The 16,739-nt window shown below is 43.5% G+C and overlaps 1 protein-coding gene across 17 annotated transcripts in view; it reads right to left on the bottom strand.

Moving 5' to 3' along the window:
- NR1H3 (nuclear receptor subfamily 1 group H member 3) overlaps nt 1–16,739 on the bottom strand; it is a 60,416-nt gene that overhangs the window by 7,192 nt on the left and 36,485 nt on the right. For all 17 annotated transcript variants that reach the window (XM_027832535.3, XM_037900210.2, XM_043550111.1 and 14 more), the window contains 3 exons: nt 12,053–12,261; nt 11,525–11,704; nt 10,978–11,077 (listed from right to left, as the gene is read on the bottom strand). In XM_027832535.3, coding sequence (XP_027688336.1) covers nt 10,978–11,077; nt 11,525–11,704; nt 12,053–12,261 — 489 coding nt within the window. The remainder of the gene's footprint in view (nt 1–10,977; nt 11,078–11,524; nt 11,705–12,052; nt 12,262–16,739) is intronic.

Raw genomic sequence — 16,739 nt, 5'->3', positions numbered from 1 at the left:
CAATGGAACAGAGCTGTACCTGATTACCAGGCCAGATTAGGGATGGTGAGCCAATTAGACCATTATCAGGGAAACTGTATAAAAGGGAACAGGAAGGTGTGCTTGCGGTGGGAAAGGAGAGAAACAGAAATCTAGGAGAGTCTAACAAAAGGGGTCCTCTGAGTAGATGCCTTAGCTCTGCTCCTATTGGAGAAGGGATTAGAAAGTTGAGATACAGTGCATAAAGGTGTGGAGACACTGCTATGTATTGGTGGAGGAATTAAAACACTGTAAAACTACATAATGGTGTTGACAAGCAAGAAGGCCTCAGTGCGGTCTGTTTGTGGATGAGGTGGGGTGTAGTGTGCTATCCCATCACAGTCCCCAACAGTAGTAATTGGTAGATGATACCACAAAGGCTTAAATACCTCTGGACTACCTTAAGAGGCAATTGCTAAAATGAATCATATCAGTTACACCAAAAATCTGTCAAAAAGCCAAGAGCCTAGGTGTTTATTTTTTTTTTTTTAAAAAAAAACCCTCTCTCCCACTCCAGCTCCCTACCATCATCCCCTTAAATCCATACCTAGAAGCCACCTACCTTGAATCCAATCCCATTTCATAAATCTCACCAATATTTTCCCTAGTCTCTCATCTCTACCACTCCTCATCCCATAATGGGTTTAAGACAGAATGGTTTGCTATTCAATATGAAAATAAAATTTTTAAAAAGATACATAAGGCCCTAAATTCATGATATTGTGGATCCTGCAATAGAATCATAGGGTCTGCAATGTTCATCTAGTCCAGCCCCCAGTCAAGATGCAGGATTTATTGTGTCTAAACCATTGAAGACAGATGGCTATCCTTCCTTCTTTTGAAAAGGAAGTAAAGGAGCTTCCATAACCTCCTGAGACATTCTGTTCCATTAGGAAGTTTTTTCCTGAAATTTAATCTAAATCTACTATACTGTAGTCTGAACCCATTGCCTCTTGGCCTGCCCTCTGTCATAAAAGAGAACAACTTTTCTCCATCTTTTTATGGCAGTCCTTCAAGTATCTGAAGACTGCTATCATATCTCCTCTTTTCCAAACTGAACATACCCAGTTCCTTCAGCCTTTGCTCATATGGCTGCATTCCATCCCTTTAATCATCTTTGTCATTCACCCCTGTATCCTTTCCAGGTTTTCTACCTCCTTTCTATATATCGGTGACCAAAACTGGACACAGTACTCCAGCTGAGCCCTAACCAGTGCCAAGTAGAGTGGTAGTATCGCCTTCCATGGCATGCCTCTGGTAATGCAACCTAAAATTGCATTTGCATGGTTTGTGGGTGCATGGGTGGGGTATGGTTTTGTTTTGTTTTGTTTAATCTCAACAGCAGCATAGGATTGCTGACTCCTGTTGAAGTTGTGGTCCACCACAACTCCCAGACCCTTCTCAGCAGTGCTGCTGCTAAGCCAGTTTTCCCCCATTCTCTATTTGTACATTTGTTTTTTCTTCCCTAAATGTAGCAGCTCACATTTATTTGTTGAATTTCATTTTGGTGGCTGTAGCCCAGTTCTCCAATTTATCAAGATCCCTCTGAGTTTTAGCTATCCTCCTACATATTGACCACACCCCCTAGCTTTGTCATCTGCAAACTCTATTAGTATGTTCTCTATACCCTCTTCCCCTTCCCCATGTGATGGAGCCAGCTTCCTGCTGTGTCTAGTCTATTGTGAGTGGTTATAAATGTCCTAATGCAGGTGGGGGTATCCCTGCCTCCTAACCAAATCTATCTGGTCTGCCCTGCTCTGCACAGCTCCCCAGAAGTGGCCAGCATGTCCCTACAGCTCATAGAGAGAGAGAAGGCCTGGGGGCCTCTGTGTGCTGCCCCTGCCGATGAGCACCAGCTCTGCAGCTCCCATTGGCCAGGAACCACAGCCAATGGGAGCTGCAGGGGCAGTGCCTGGAGCCAGCTGCACTGGCCACTGCAGAAGTCAGAGGTCAGGGAATCTGTGACAGACACACAGCCTTAATTATTGCCAGTAGTTCTGAGATTTCTTCAGCTAATTCTTTCAGTACTCTCAGGTGAATAGCATTTGGCCCCACTGATTTGAATTCATTCAAATTGGTCAGAATATGACATGATGTTTACTTATCATGATCTGCATCCCTTCCCCTTGATTTTCTATGGTAACTTCTCTAGTCATCCAGTCACATGTTTTTTGTGAGAAGACTGAAGCAAAGAAGGCATTGAGCAGCTCTCCTTTCCTATCATTAACACTTTTTTTAAATGAGTCATCAGCATGGATGCATGTCCTCTGGAATGGTGGTTGAAGCATGAAGGGACATATGAATCTTTAGTGCATCTGGCATGTAAATATCTTGCGATGCTGGCTACAACAGTGCCATGTGAACCTGTTCTCACTTTCAGGTGACAATGTAAAGAAGTGGGCAGCATTATTTTCTGCAAATGTAAACAAATTTGTCTGAGAGACTGGCTGAGCAAGAAATAGGACTGAGTGGACTTGTAGGCTCTAAAGTTTTACATTGTTGTTTTTGAATGCAGTTATTTTTTGTGCATAATTCTACATTTGTAAGTTCAACATTCATGATAGAGACTGTACTACAGTACTTGTATTTTTCAATTCACCTAATACTACTTTTGTTTTTTACAGTGCAGATATTTGTAATAAATATAAAGTGAGCACTGTGCACTCTGCATTTTGTGGTATAACTGAAAACAAACTTGAAAATGTAGAAAACATCCAAATATATTTAAATAAATGGTATTCTATTGTTTAATTGCACAGTTTTTTTAATCACTTGACAGCCCTAATTCTATCCGATCATGATCAGTTCCCAATCACCTTCACATTTGCAACTAGTTCAGCCCTGTTGGTCAAAACCAGATCCAAAATGGATGACCCCCTAGTTGTTTCCTCACTTTCTGAATCCGAAAGCTGTCCCCTATGCATGCTAAGAATTTGCAGGATGTACAGTAACTCCTTGCTTAATACAAATAATAAATACAGTAACTCCTCACTTAATGTTGTAGTTATGTTCCTGAAAAATGCTACTTTAAGCAAAACAATGTTAAGTGAATCCAATTTCCCCAAAAGAATTAATGTAAAGGGGGGGGAGGTTTAGGTTCCAGGGAAATTTTTTTCACCAGATAAGACTATATTTTACACACAAACACACAGTTTTAAACAATTTAATGTACACAGCAATGATTGTGAAGCTTGGTTGAAGGGGTGGAGTCAGAGGGTGGGATATTTCCCAAGGAATGCCTTACTCCTAAATGATGAACTAGCACTTGGCTGAGCCCTCAAGGATTAACACAGTGTTAATGTAGCCTCACACTCCACAAGGCAGCACGAATGGAGGGATGAGACACAGCATGACAGAGAGACAGACTCACAATGTGTGAGAGAGAGGGATGCACATTGCCCCTTTAAGTACACTGACCCCACTCTAAGTACACTGCCTTTTAAAGTAGATCAGCAAATTGAGGCAGCAGCTGCTGCTAGCAACCTCCCTCCATTGTGAGCCCTGTCATTTCTGTCCCCACCTGCTCTGTGGAGATGGGGGCAGGAATAGGGGGAGGGGACACCCTGACATCAGCACCCCTCTTTTCCCCTTCCCCTGCACAGCAAGCAGGAGGCTCCCAAGAGCAGGGCCAGATTAACCTTTTGTGGGCCCCCATGGAGGTAACTGAGCATGGTGCAGGGATGTCAGTCCTCAGAGAGAGGGGCCAGCATGCTGGGACCCCTCAGGACCCACTTGCCTGGAGGGGCCCAGGCAAGCCCCCTTCACTGTCAGACACACACACCTGGTGGAGACTGACCAGGCTTCTGCACCAGTCCCAGGCAGCTCATCTCCGGGGAGATAGGTGGGGCCCTCAGGTGGTGGGGAGCAGAGATGAGCTAGAGGTGCACCAGGGGGCAGAGAGGAGCCCTCAGCCTGAGGAGCAAGAGATGGGTGGTGGGGAGACAGCAGGCTAACACGGTCTCAGGATGCAGTGCAAGCAGAGCAGGCCATGGCCCCTTCTGAACATGGGCCTGGCTCCATAGAGCCACTGGCACCATTGTAAACCCAGCACTGCCCAGGAGCAGCTCCAAGGCAGGAGCAGCACAGGGTATTAGGGGAAGGGACAGCTGAACTGCCCAGCAATTGATAGCCTGCTGGGTGGCTGCCACAGAGGGAATTTATGGAAGCTGATAGGGGGGTTGCTGGTCCACCCTGGTTCAAAGCCCCCACAGGCTGCTCTTTCTGCAAGCAGTGGACAAAGCAGGCTGCTGCCAAACAACATTATAAGGGAGCATTGCGCAACTTTAAGGGAGCATGTTCCCTAATTGATCAGCCTCAAAACAACATTAATCGGGACGATGTTAAGTGAGGAGTTACTGTATTAAGCTTTCACCACAATTTCAACAGTGGGATTCCCCACCGTATGCAGGGCTGATTGCACAAGCCGCAGCTGTCAGCGGCTGCTCTTAGCCCTGGATAGTCGACAGCAGAAAAGTAATAGACCTTATTACTGCAAATAATTATAATTATCCATTATTTTCTGCAATTTCCGCCCCTCCCATGGCTTACCCACAAGTTTGTCCAAAAATTGTGGCTATCATCCTGAAGTTCAAGTAGGGTCTTAAAGATACAGCAATAGATCCCTAGGCATTCTCAGTGAATGATGATACCTCAGCCCAGTCTTGTCTTATTTCACTGAACAAAGTTTATGGAACTGATCCCTCAGGACTCCACAAGGAAATGGGATCAGGGTTGATGAGTAATTTCCCATCACTCCCAAAAGGAATAACTGGAGTTGTTAAAATAATTCCATCCACACGAGAGTTAGTAACCACAATATGATTAAATTTAACATTGCCAAAGGATGCTGAAGAATTTACCAAAAACTTACCATAGTGCCACTCACTTTTAGAAAGTGAGATTTAAAAAATAGAAACTTGAACCAAGTAAGTCAAACAGGCCCTAAAGCCAAAATGAAGAAATTAAAATCCTTAGACTAAGTGGCCACTCAAGTGGCCAAGTTCAAGAGCTTATTCCAGCCACTCAGCCTCTGAAAACGGAAATCCAACCCAAATAAAGTCAATAGAAAGGAACAAACTACCATAAGTAACATGGAAATGAGGACTAATATATCTGCTGGGCCATCAGGGAATGATGGGAACAACTGCAGTGCCTAAGGTGACTGCAGAGAAACTAGATTTCTCCACATTAGTCTTCACCAAGGAAGGAATCCTTGGATCTACCCTTTCCAAGTAATAAAAATGAGGCACACTCAAAGACTGAGGTGTCAAAAATGAACTAGAATAAAACATCAACAGACTAGAAGGCAGAGTGGGATTAATGCACTAGGCCTAGGTGTGATGTTATTGACACGAACTGTGACCATATAGATCATTGTTGCAGCCAAGGTCCTGTAGTGGCTCCAAATCTTGTACAAAGGAGGTCAAGTAAGGTGTCTATGAAAAGGTTATAATTTGCTGGTTATGATTATGCTATCTGTATGCATGTATCATTTTTGTATTTAAAGTTAAGTATTGGCTCTATACTATCTGTATTTCAAACTTGTGCTATACTTCTGGGTGACACCCCAGACAGTTTGGCATCAGCACTGCCTAGCCTGCTTGATGGCCCATTAAGGACCATCAGCTATACAACGGACCCATTGAGAGATGGCAGATACACCTTATGATTCAGCAAGGCACGCAGGGACATGCCAATGGAGAGAACTCGGAGGTTTTCAAGCCATGTGCTGGGCAGTTTGTGTTTGAAACAAAGGAAGAACAGGCCGCATGGCAAGAGACTATAAACAGCAGCTGCATCTCCTCCATCTTGTCTTCAATCTTGCTTCTGACATCTGGAGGAACTGTGTTTGAAACTGAAGCTCTGAAAAAGGACTAAACGACCCATCCAGGCTGGGATGTTTGTACTACAGAAACTTGACTGATTTAAATCAGCAGTAATCCCAACAAGCCTGAACTAAGAACTTTGCAACTGTTGTATGTATTTGATTCCATTTAACCAATTTTAACTCTCATCTATATTTTTTGTTATGAATAAACCTTTAGATTTTAGATTCTAAAGGATTGGCAACAGCGGGACTTGTGGGTAACATCTGACTTGCATATTGACCTGGGTCTGGGACTTGGTCCTTTCGGATCGGGAGAACCTTTTTTCTTTTACTGGGGTATTGGTTTTCATAACCATTCATCCCCATAAGGAGCGGTGCTGGTGGTGATATTGGAAAACTGGACTGTCTAAGGGAATTGCTTGTAAGAATTCTAGTTAGCCAGTGGGGTAAAACCGAAGTCCTCTCTGTTTTGCGGGTTTGGAGTGCAAAGGACCCCCAGCCTTGGGCTGTGACTGCCCTGCTCTAAGCAATTTGTCCTGAATTGATACGCTCAGTAGTGTCCCACCAAAGGCCGCTTTGTTACAGTGGTGTAGTTCCCAGCTTGTGGAGTTACATTACAAGATCAGAATCTCAGCTTTCATTTAAAAAGTTTCAAGCCCTCATGGTTTCAAGCGAAAGCTTGATAACATGCACTGAATGCAGCTCATGTCCACCTGAATGTTCAAACAGCCGGAAAAAATAACTCCAAGAGGTATGAACTAGAGTTCAAGTGTGTCTACAAAATACTAGATAAAGAGAGTGCCAGCTGATGTAACTGACCTCCTCTTTCAAATCACCCTTTGTCAAAGTCCCTCACAAAACATTGTAACGGAAACTGACACATGCGGCGAAAGGCAAAGTTTTTATGTCATGGCTCAAACTGGCTAAGATACAGAAAACAAAGAATAGGAATAAATAGGTCCTAACAAAGCTAGACAAACACCCAATGGCAGATGACATGCATTGTTGACAAATCCAAGCTGGAAATAATTATCTGAACTACTTATACACACTGCTGGATTCACTGTGAACAGGTCCATGAAGACCTTTGCTCAGTGTGCAACAGTCAAAAATAAACAAATATTTGGATGCATAAGGAATGGAATAGAAAGTAATGCTGAAATTATTATAATAGCTTTTTTATAAATCAATGGCACACCCTCACCTAGAATACTAGAATTCCATTCTAGTTCTATACAAACATGATCATGTTGGTATAAATAGGGGTACCACTGCAGGCAGGTTGGAGTGAAGTGATGAGGGTTTTTTTTTTGCACTTAGCACCAAATGCAAAAATTGTGGTCATTCTAACTGCATTTGGCAGTGAGTTCCATTGTTTCAGTCCAGCTCAGATGAAGGTTAGTCTTCCACAAGCACAAGTTTCATGCTATTTGACAAGGTTTTTGTTCTAGTTGAACATATCTGGTCTGGGCAGGTTGTGGTCATGGAGGGACAGAGCGAATCTCTCAGGTAACGAGGGCTAATCCCATTCAGACGGGAGTGGGGGAGATGAGTTTTTTCTAATTTAAATTAAATACAGGTTAATTTTTTAAAAATAAACCTGTAATTTAAAATTAAATGTAAAATTGACAACCTATGGGAAGGCATAAATGTATTATCTACTAAATTCCTTTAAACTAAATACAAAGCAGTAACTTGAGACCATTACTCCTTGTTCTGCCAGAACAAGGAGTAATGGTCTCAAGTTGCAGTGGGGGAGGTTTAGGTTGGATATTAGGAAAAACTTTTTCACTAGGAGGGTGGTGAAATACTGGACTGCGTTACCTAGGGAGGTGGTGGAATCTCCTTCCTTAGACGTTTTTAAGGTCAGGCTTGACAAAGCCCTGGCTGGGATGATTTAATTGGGGATCGGTCCTGCTTTGAGCAGGGGGTTGGACTAGATGACCTCCTAAGGTCCCTTCCAACCCTGATATTCTATGATTCTATGATTATATGAAAGCAGTACATATTTGCTACCAAGTTTTAAAGAAAGTCAGATTACTGATTTGATGGTAAAAACCCAGAACCAGAGTTTGTTGAATGCTAAACCAGCTTTTGACAGCAATAACAACTTTTGCAAATATAAAGAGAATATTTTCTTCACTTCAATTTATTCTGTTCAATGACCAGTTAAAATTCAAAATTTAAGAGATCAATTGGCAGTTGAAAAAGTAGGAAAGTTTGTTTTTCTCTTCCAATCTATGAATAAAAACTAGGTGTGAGAGGACGAAATCTACTAGTTCTAAAATCTTGAAGGACTTCGTGACCAGTAATAATAATTTCAATTCCCTAACTACAGATTTAATACTTCCTTTGTTTAATTAGTTTTTAAATGCAGAACATGTTTCGATAAACTTTGATACTTTTCCTTATTTCCAGCATACTTAAGGTCATTAAATTTAATAAACTAAATTTAAAATTAGTTTTTTTGTGTACCTGTAATTGAATTTGAATTTCCATCCAAACAGAGCTTGACACAAATCACAAGTAAAAAATTAATAATCACCTAGTAAATAAGAAATGCATCTTGCACCATTTTTAAAAAAAAATTAAAAATGTAAAAATTAAGAATATGAATAAATGTAACTTATTTTTATAATATATGTTTACATAGCTTATAGCAGTAGTAGGACCAGAGTTAGACTTGCAGGGGCCCAGGGCAGAAAGCCAAAGCCCCACTGCATGGGGCTGAAGCCTGGGGCCCTGAGCCCCACCACCTCGGGCTGAAGCATAAGCCTGAGCAACTGGGGCATGGGGCCCTGGGCAATTGCCCTGCTTGCTACCCCTTAATGCCAACCCTGGCTTTTATATGCAGAAAACCAGTTGTTGTGGCACAGGTGGGCAGAGAAGTTTTTATAGCATGTGGGGGGTGGGGGAAGAGGCTCAGAAAGAAAAAGGTTGAGAACCCCTGGCTTACAGTATATCCCTTGGGTTAGCAAGGAGAAGCACCAAATTTAATGTAAAGGCTATATTTAGTTGCAAATCAACTTCTTTGGGATAACTACAACGTACAACTGCAAAACATGATTAAAATCTATTATTTAAATCAAGGTTTCCTGCTTGCTGATATAAATCATAACCAAAATTGATTTAAATCAATCAACCATGCACATAGGGCTTTGAAAATCAGAACATCAGAACTTCAGTTTTATTGGGGGTGCCAGTGCAGAGAGTGCATACCGGGGTGATCTGTTCCTGGCAACTTGTATTGCTGAGCAGAATCGCTGCTACATTCTGAATTGGCTAGAGATTTTTCAGAGATATAAAGGATTGCAGTACTTAAGCCCCATGGACCACTGTCTCCAGAGCTGAGTCCTACAGGATTAGGCATAATCTTCTGGCCATAAGCAAATAAAGTGGTGTGTTGGAGGGCACTTGGTGGGGGAGAGATTTGCCACTATAGATATTCAAGCAACAGGACTCCCATTGTAGTCCATAGGAGATGATTCCATTGAGCAATACCTTCTCTGACAGGGAAAAAGTAGTCTGAAAGTCAGGAAAGTTTTCCTAATTTCATTCCGTTACTCCTAATTCTAGCCAAAGGTTTGAAATGAGCCACTTGGGAAACAGGACTAAATAGTGGGCTGCAATTGCCAGGGGAGGAAATATATGAAGGGCAGTGAGGAAGCTACAGAAGAAGGGCAAGAGTTGAAGTCCTCAATATTGCTTTTAAGGGGTAAGTTTAAGGACCACCTTATTCAGAACCCTTCAGGAGCAGGACCTGCTAACTTTTTTAGTCTGGTCATCATGTACATGGATAGGATTATAGAAAACATCATAAAATCCATCTCTGACAGGATGCTGATGATGACCTCTTTACAAAGACTCTCAGTGAATCTGCAAGCACTATAGTTTGCCCCTGGTAAACTAGCAGGAGCCCTCATGGATGAGTCAAATCAAAATCCCCAAAACCAACAGTCTTGGGGAGCACCCCAAGAGCATAAAGGGAAATTCTTACTGAAGGGTGAACTTCCACATATGGGCCTCAGCAACAGGCACAAGTTAAGGGCAGATACTCCTGGGATACAAAATCAGGGGATGGACAGCTGAAGCCTGACTTTTCAGAAATGATTAGCACTCTCAGCTCCTATTGGCTTCAACTGGAGTTAATGATGCTCAGCATTTCTGAAATACCCAGCCTTTAGAGTATTTGAAGCCACAGAGTAACAATGACAGTTCTGTAGTACTTTGCACCTCACACGGGTTTCCTAATGTCTCAAACTGAACCACAAGCTGCTGCATAACGTTCACTTCACCACCATCACTGTATAGCCATCCTAGTGTCACCTCTCCTACAGCTCCCAACCTGAGTCAATACAACGCAGAATGTTCAAACATACTAGCCCTACCAAGGCCATGCTAACTGTATCTCCCAGCGAGGTCTCCATGAGACACACAAGCATTGTGCAGCACAGCAGCCTCACACTCCAACAACCTAGCACCAGTTTCAGATAATAAGGCAGACCATTACCCTATGTTCCCTAGTCCTGTCCTCTCCCCCATGCCCTCCTCCCCCTTACCTGGATAATCAAGCCCCAGAGAAGATGCTGTGAACAGTTCACTGGCAGGTAAGTAATATGGATTTCCAAGCAGTCACAGCAGCATACATTAGATTTCTGAATCTCCAACTCTGAATCACCATAGATGCCCTCTGTGCAGTGACCATTAACAACAATGCATGCCCTAAACCCCCCTTCTCAAACAGAGTAAGGCAGCTGAAAGCAGCCATATAACCTAGAAAGAGTTGAGGAAAAAAGCCCCTCTCATTATTCCCTGGGGACAGTGGAGACAGGTGACCCTGTCTCCTACATTTCCCCAATATGGGGCTGGAAGGGGCTAGGAAATCATTAAAGTTCGGCATCCAAGTTTCCTCTACAATCTTTGGGGCTAATACCTGAACTGAACTGCGACTGCATATTAAGTGGGAACTGAGGTCCCAGCAGCGCATTGCCAAGTTCCTGTTCCCAACCATCTATACCTCACCTAAACCCTGTACCTGAGTCCAGAAGCCTGCATTGCAAAGGGCGGGACAGCATGAGACAGAGGGGAGAAAGGAAAAACCTATCTGCTGCACCAGCTGAGCTTCAGCTCACCTGCTTTGGCAAAGTCATCCCGATTATAGCTCAGGTCCTTCAGAAAGGTGATGCTTTCAGTCTCTGGATTGTAGCGCCGGGATGTCTCCAACAGCATCACCTAAAACACACAGAGCCGGGGGGGGGGGGGGGGGGGGGGGGGGGGGGTGGTGGCACTCAGAGCTTGACTGTGAATCCAGCAAAAATGTTACAGAAGCTACAGCTTGTCCTGGAGCATCAATGTGGAAAAGTCACCACCATCCTGTAGCCCTCTAAATTATAGATCCTGCCCCATCCTCAGCAGTGCCTTCTGCAGAGATAGGCTGCACCTGGAGCAGGTGGGAGCTCTCCCCAGCCAGCACTCTTGCCCCATTCCCTACTGTATCCCATGCTTGGAGAGGATGGCACTGGAAAAGTGTTTCCATATCTGAGGTTCCTTCCATCTCTCCTCCCCAGGGCGACTGCTCAAACCTGGCCCAGTATAAGCCAAAGGAGAAAAAATCCAATCCATCCCCCAGAGAACCATACTTCTGGTATGGTGTCAATGGTGATGTGGCTGGATTCTTACCTCTATGGTGGATGTCTTCAGCAGAGCAATCTGATCTTCCCTGGTGAGCTCCAGGAAGCCAGGCAGCTGTTTGGCAAAGTCCACAATCTCTTGCACAGAGATGATAGCAAGCTCAGTGAAATGAGCAAAACGCTGCTGCCGTGCCTCACGGTTATGAGGGTCTGGAGCTTGAGGCCATGGCTGGGAGACAAGAGACACAAAGGGCGAGAGGGGATAGTGAAAGAAAGGAATAAAGAAAAACAATCCCCCAACCCTCTACCTTGACACCCCCACATACAATTAGCGCATGTCCCCCATCCCTGTGACACCCCTAAACTTAGCAATTAACCCCCCAATCCCTCACACTTCCCCACCCTTAGCACATGTTCCCTGCCCCATGCCACTCCTCCATAAACGTAGTCCATGGCCCCCAGGTCGTGCCCCCTACACTCAGAGCAGAGCCCTCCTGTGCTGCGCCCCTACACTTAGCACATGACCCCAGCCTCCCCTTTCCCTGTATATTTGGGAGTCTGCCCTTTGAGCCTGTACCGTCACTTTGAGCCTGTCTGTGAATGAGCGCTGGTTACACTGCTGCTGAGCTGCCACAAGCTTTTCTATCATGCCCAACTGCTCAGGTGTCAGTTTATAGGGGGTGTTGGGCGGAGATGGGGGGTTCGGGCGCACAACCACTGTCCGAGCCTGATCATCCTCCTGTTTCTTGAGCTTCTTCAGCCGGATCTGCTCTTCAGACAAAACACCTAAAAGGGGGAGACAGAAGAGGCTGCAGTGAGAGAGCAAGCAGTGATGCCAGAAGCAAGGGACACACAGTGGACTCAACTGCCAGATACAGGGAAACACAGTGGACACACCCAGGGCAAAGATGACAGCTGCCTTTCTGTGCCAGAATGCACTCCTGAAGGCACCCAGAATTCACACCCTACACGCAACTTTGTACAAAATATGCCTTGTAAGGTATCCTTTGAAAACTAATAACTTGCTTCTCAATATCCTCATGGTGAAATGTAGGTAGCAAAATTATATGTAAAGTCATGATTTCCCCCAAATGATGTTGGTGGCATATGTCCAAACCCACATAGGCCAGATTAGGTAGAACTGGTCAAGCAGGTCTTAAACAAAGAAATGTGTGTTTACCTCAGTTTACATAAAAGGTGTAAACAGGATCCACAGACAGCAAGAGGGGGAAGACAGGAGACAAGGAAAATCTGCATTTCAGCAAAACAGAGGTGAGAAGTAACAATATGCAACCTCTTTCACCCCCAGACACCATGTTGCCGCCTTTCCTGTTTGAATGAATGTTAACTATGGATAACCCTCAGGAAAATGCACTTCAAAGGGTAACTAAACTATAAAAGTGAGAGGCAAAAACACCCAAGTTATTTCCCCCGTCCATCTCTCTTTTCCGTCTAAGACGACAAAGGAAACAGCCTATGGACTTTGGGACCAGCTCTTGGCCTGAGAGTTTGATCAGCAACATACTGAAAACATGTGGTAAGGGACTTCACCTCGAACCAAGTCTCATTTGTTAAGTTTAGAAAGTGTTTTATCTTTATTTTTCTTGTAACCATTTTTTACTTCAATGCTTCATTACTTGTACTCACTTAAAATCTCTCTCTTTGTAGTTGAATGAACTTGTTTTATTCTTTAATTAAAACTAATCCAGAGTAGTGAATTGTTTGGGTAACTCCATTTAAGGGAGCAGATGTTGATCCCCTTACAGAGGCAATGGACCTAATATATCTGGACTATCCAGGAGAGGATCGGTCAGTACAGAACACACGCTTTTGGGGGAAAATCTGTGACTGGGAATGTGTTGGGGTCACCCTGCAAGTATTAACAAAGGCTGCTGGAAGCCAGAGTGCAGCTGATGTTTGCTGACAGACTACTGGAGTCGGAGCTGCTAGATCAGGGCTATGGCCACACACACACACTCAGGATATGACCTGCATGCTGTTTGTGAGGAGCCCAATTTGGAAGCTATAGCACCAAAGCATTGTGAGGCACCCCAGGTTGCAGGGCAAGTGATGACAGAGATCCTCACTGGTCTGGACTGCACCCTAAAATATCATACATGAAATCATAGGACTGGAAGGGACTTCGAGAGGTCATCTAGTCCAGTCCCCTATACTCAAGGCAGGACTAAGTATTATCTAGACCATCCCTGACAGGTTTTTGGAGATTTTTAAGAGCAGGTTAGACAATGACAGAGATTCCACAACTTCCCTAGGCAATTTATTCCAGTGTTTAACCACCCTGACAGGAAACTTTTTCCTAATGTCCAATCTAAACCACCCTTGCTGCAATTTAAGCCCATTGCTTCTTGTCCTATCCTAACAAGAACAATTTTCTCCCTCCTCCTTATACCCTTTTATGTACTTGAAAATTGTTATGTCCCCTCTCAGTCTTCTCTTTGCCAGATTAAACAAACTCAATTTTTTCAGTCCTCCCTCATAGGTCATGTTTTCTAGACCTTTAATCATTTTTGTTGCTCTTCTCTGAACTTTCTCCAATTTATCCACATCTTCCCTGAAATGTGGCATCCAGAACTGGACACAATACTCCATCTGAGGCCTAATCAGCATGGAGTAGAATAGAAGAATTACTTCTTGTCTTCCTTACAACACTCCTGCTGATACATCCCAGAATGATGTTTGCTTTTTTTTTTTTTTTTTTTTTTTTTTGCAGCAATGTTACACTGTTGACTCATATTTTGCTTCTGATCCACTATGACCCTCAATTCCCCTTCTGCAGTCCTAGGCCTAGGCAGTCATTTCCTATTTTGTATGTGTGCAACTGATTGCTCCTTCCTAAGTGGAGTATTTTCCATTTTCCTTACTGAATTTCATCCTATTTACTTCAGACCATTTCTCCAGTTTGTCCACATAATTTTCAATTTTAATCCTATTCTCCAAAGCACCTGCAACCCCTTTCAGCTTGGTATCGTTCACAAACTTTATAAGTGTACTCTCTATGCCATTATCTAAATCGTTGATGAAGATATTGAACAGAACCGGACCCAGAACTGATCCCTCTGGGACCCCATTCGTTATGCCGTTCCAGCTTGACTGTGAACCATTGTTAACTACTCTCTAGGAACAGTTTTCTAACAAGTTCTGCACCCAGCTCATAATAACTCCATCTAGGTTGTATTTCCCTAATTTGTTTATGAGACGGTCATGCGAGACAGTATCAAAAGACTTACTAAAGTCAAGAAATACTGCATCTACGGCTTTCCCCCATCCACAAGGCTTGTTACCCTGTCAAAGAAAGCTATTAGGTTGGTTTGACACAATCTGTTCTTGACAAATCCACACTGATTGTTACTTATCACTTTATTATCTTCTGGATGTTTGCAAACTGATTGCTTAATTATTTGCTCCATTATCTTTCCAGGTACTGAAATTATGCTGACTGGTCTATAATTTCCCAGGTTGTCCTTGTTCCCGTTTTTATAGATAGGCACTATATTTGCCCTTTTCTATCTCTCCTGTCTTCCATGACTTTCTGAAGATTATCACTAATGGCTCAGACCTCTCCTCAGTAAGTTCCTTGAGGATTCTAGGATGTATTTCATCAGGCCCTGTGACCTGAAGACGTCTAACTTGTCTAAATAATTTTTAACTTGTTCTTTCCCTATTTTAGCCTCTGATCCTACCTCATTTTCACTGGCATTTATGTTAGATGACCAATCGCTACTAAACTTTTTAGTGAAAACTGAATCAAAAATATAATTTAGCACATCTGCCATTTCCACATTTTCTATTATTGTCGTCATCCCCGCATTGAATAATGGGTCTACCCTATTCTTGATCTTTATGTTGCTTCTAATGTATTTGTAGACTGTTTTCTTGTTACCCTTTATTAGGGTGACCAGACAGCAAATGTGAAAAATCGGGACAGGGTGGGGGGTAATAGGAGCCCATATAAGAAAAACACCCAAAAATCAGGACTGTCCCTATAAAATCGGGACATCTGGTCACCCTACCCTTTATGTCTCTAGCTAGTTTATTCTAATTTTGTCCTTATATACTTGTGGTATTTGTTTATATTCATCCTTTGTAATTTGACCTAGTTTTTGAGTTTCAGATCACTGAAGATCTCCTGGTTAAGCCAAGGTGATCTCTTGCCATACTTCCATCTTTCCTACGCAGTGGGATAGTTTGCTCTTGTGCCCTTAATAATGTCTCTTTGAAAAACTGTCAACTCTCTGGACCCTTAGACTTCCTTTCCATGGGATCTTACTTACCAACTCCCTAAGTTTGCTAATAGGTATATTTGCATGTATGTGATACAGGTTGTAAGCGATGGTAGAAAACATCCATTTGTATCTGTTCCCAGTTTTGGTTTGTTCCACTGCCTATTTCTTATAGTTCTGTCCTGCCAAAGGATCCATGCATTCATCATGAAGGACAGGGCCTATGCCTTGCTACACCTTTGCACAATCCATGCAGATGCCATGGCAGGGGCTCACCAGCTTCCCCATGAGCTACTGTCCAATATATTCTGGAATCCATTACTACAAGCACTGTCCTATTTGGGTGGCTGTGCATTGGGGGAGGTGGGAGGGGGAGGCTGGATTTTATTATTGCTTTTTCTTGTTTTGATTTTGCTTTATACGTAGTTTGTATCTGTGTTTCCCTAAAGAATCCAGAGACAGGAGTGGAATGGGCCCAAGTTTGGCAGGACAGTGCAGATGATGGGAGGAGATGCAGCCTAGTTATTTCCTGCAACACAACAAGTAAGTGTTGAACCACTAGGAAGCCATCTGGGATTTACTTGCAGAATGTGAGTGAGATGTGGGGACAGGAGTAGTTTTGCTGTGTTTTTGCTGTGTCCCTTCTCCTGCTCTCAGGAGTATGAGTGATGGTGTTGAGGCAGAATCCAAATGGCTACACCAATCCCCAGTGCAGTATATACATTGATTTAGAGCATGGCTCTGTGTGCTATGGCTCACTGTGTATCCTTTTTCACTGCTCTGGGCTTTGGGGTGTGGGGAAGGGCGAAACCAGACAAGCTGAGTACCAACTGAGTTTCTCTTGAGCCTACATGTCCTACAAGGTGGCTTGACATATGACAGAGCTAGTTCTCTGAGCTGTCACTGAAAGGTGGGCAGGAGCACTGAGGGATTGTAGCAGGTAGACTGAGCTCCCGGTCTACACTAGCACTGCAACAGAGCAGAGCAACCCAGTGTAGGAAGTAAAATTGAGTGCCAAAACTG

Source organism: Chelonia mydas, chromosome 6 (assembly GCF_015237465.2).
Source record: "Chelonia mydas isolate rCheMyd1 chromosome 6, rCheMyd1.pri.v2, whole genome shotgun sequence".
NCBI classification, from domain to species: domain Eukaryota; kingdom Metazoa; phylum Chordata; order Testudines; family Cheloniidae; genus Chelonia; species Chelonia mydas.
This window is presented reverse-complemented; position numbering and strand designations above follow the sequence as displayed.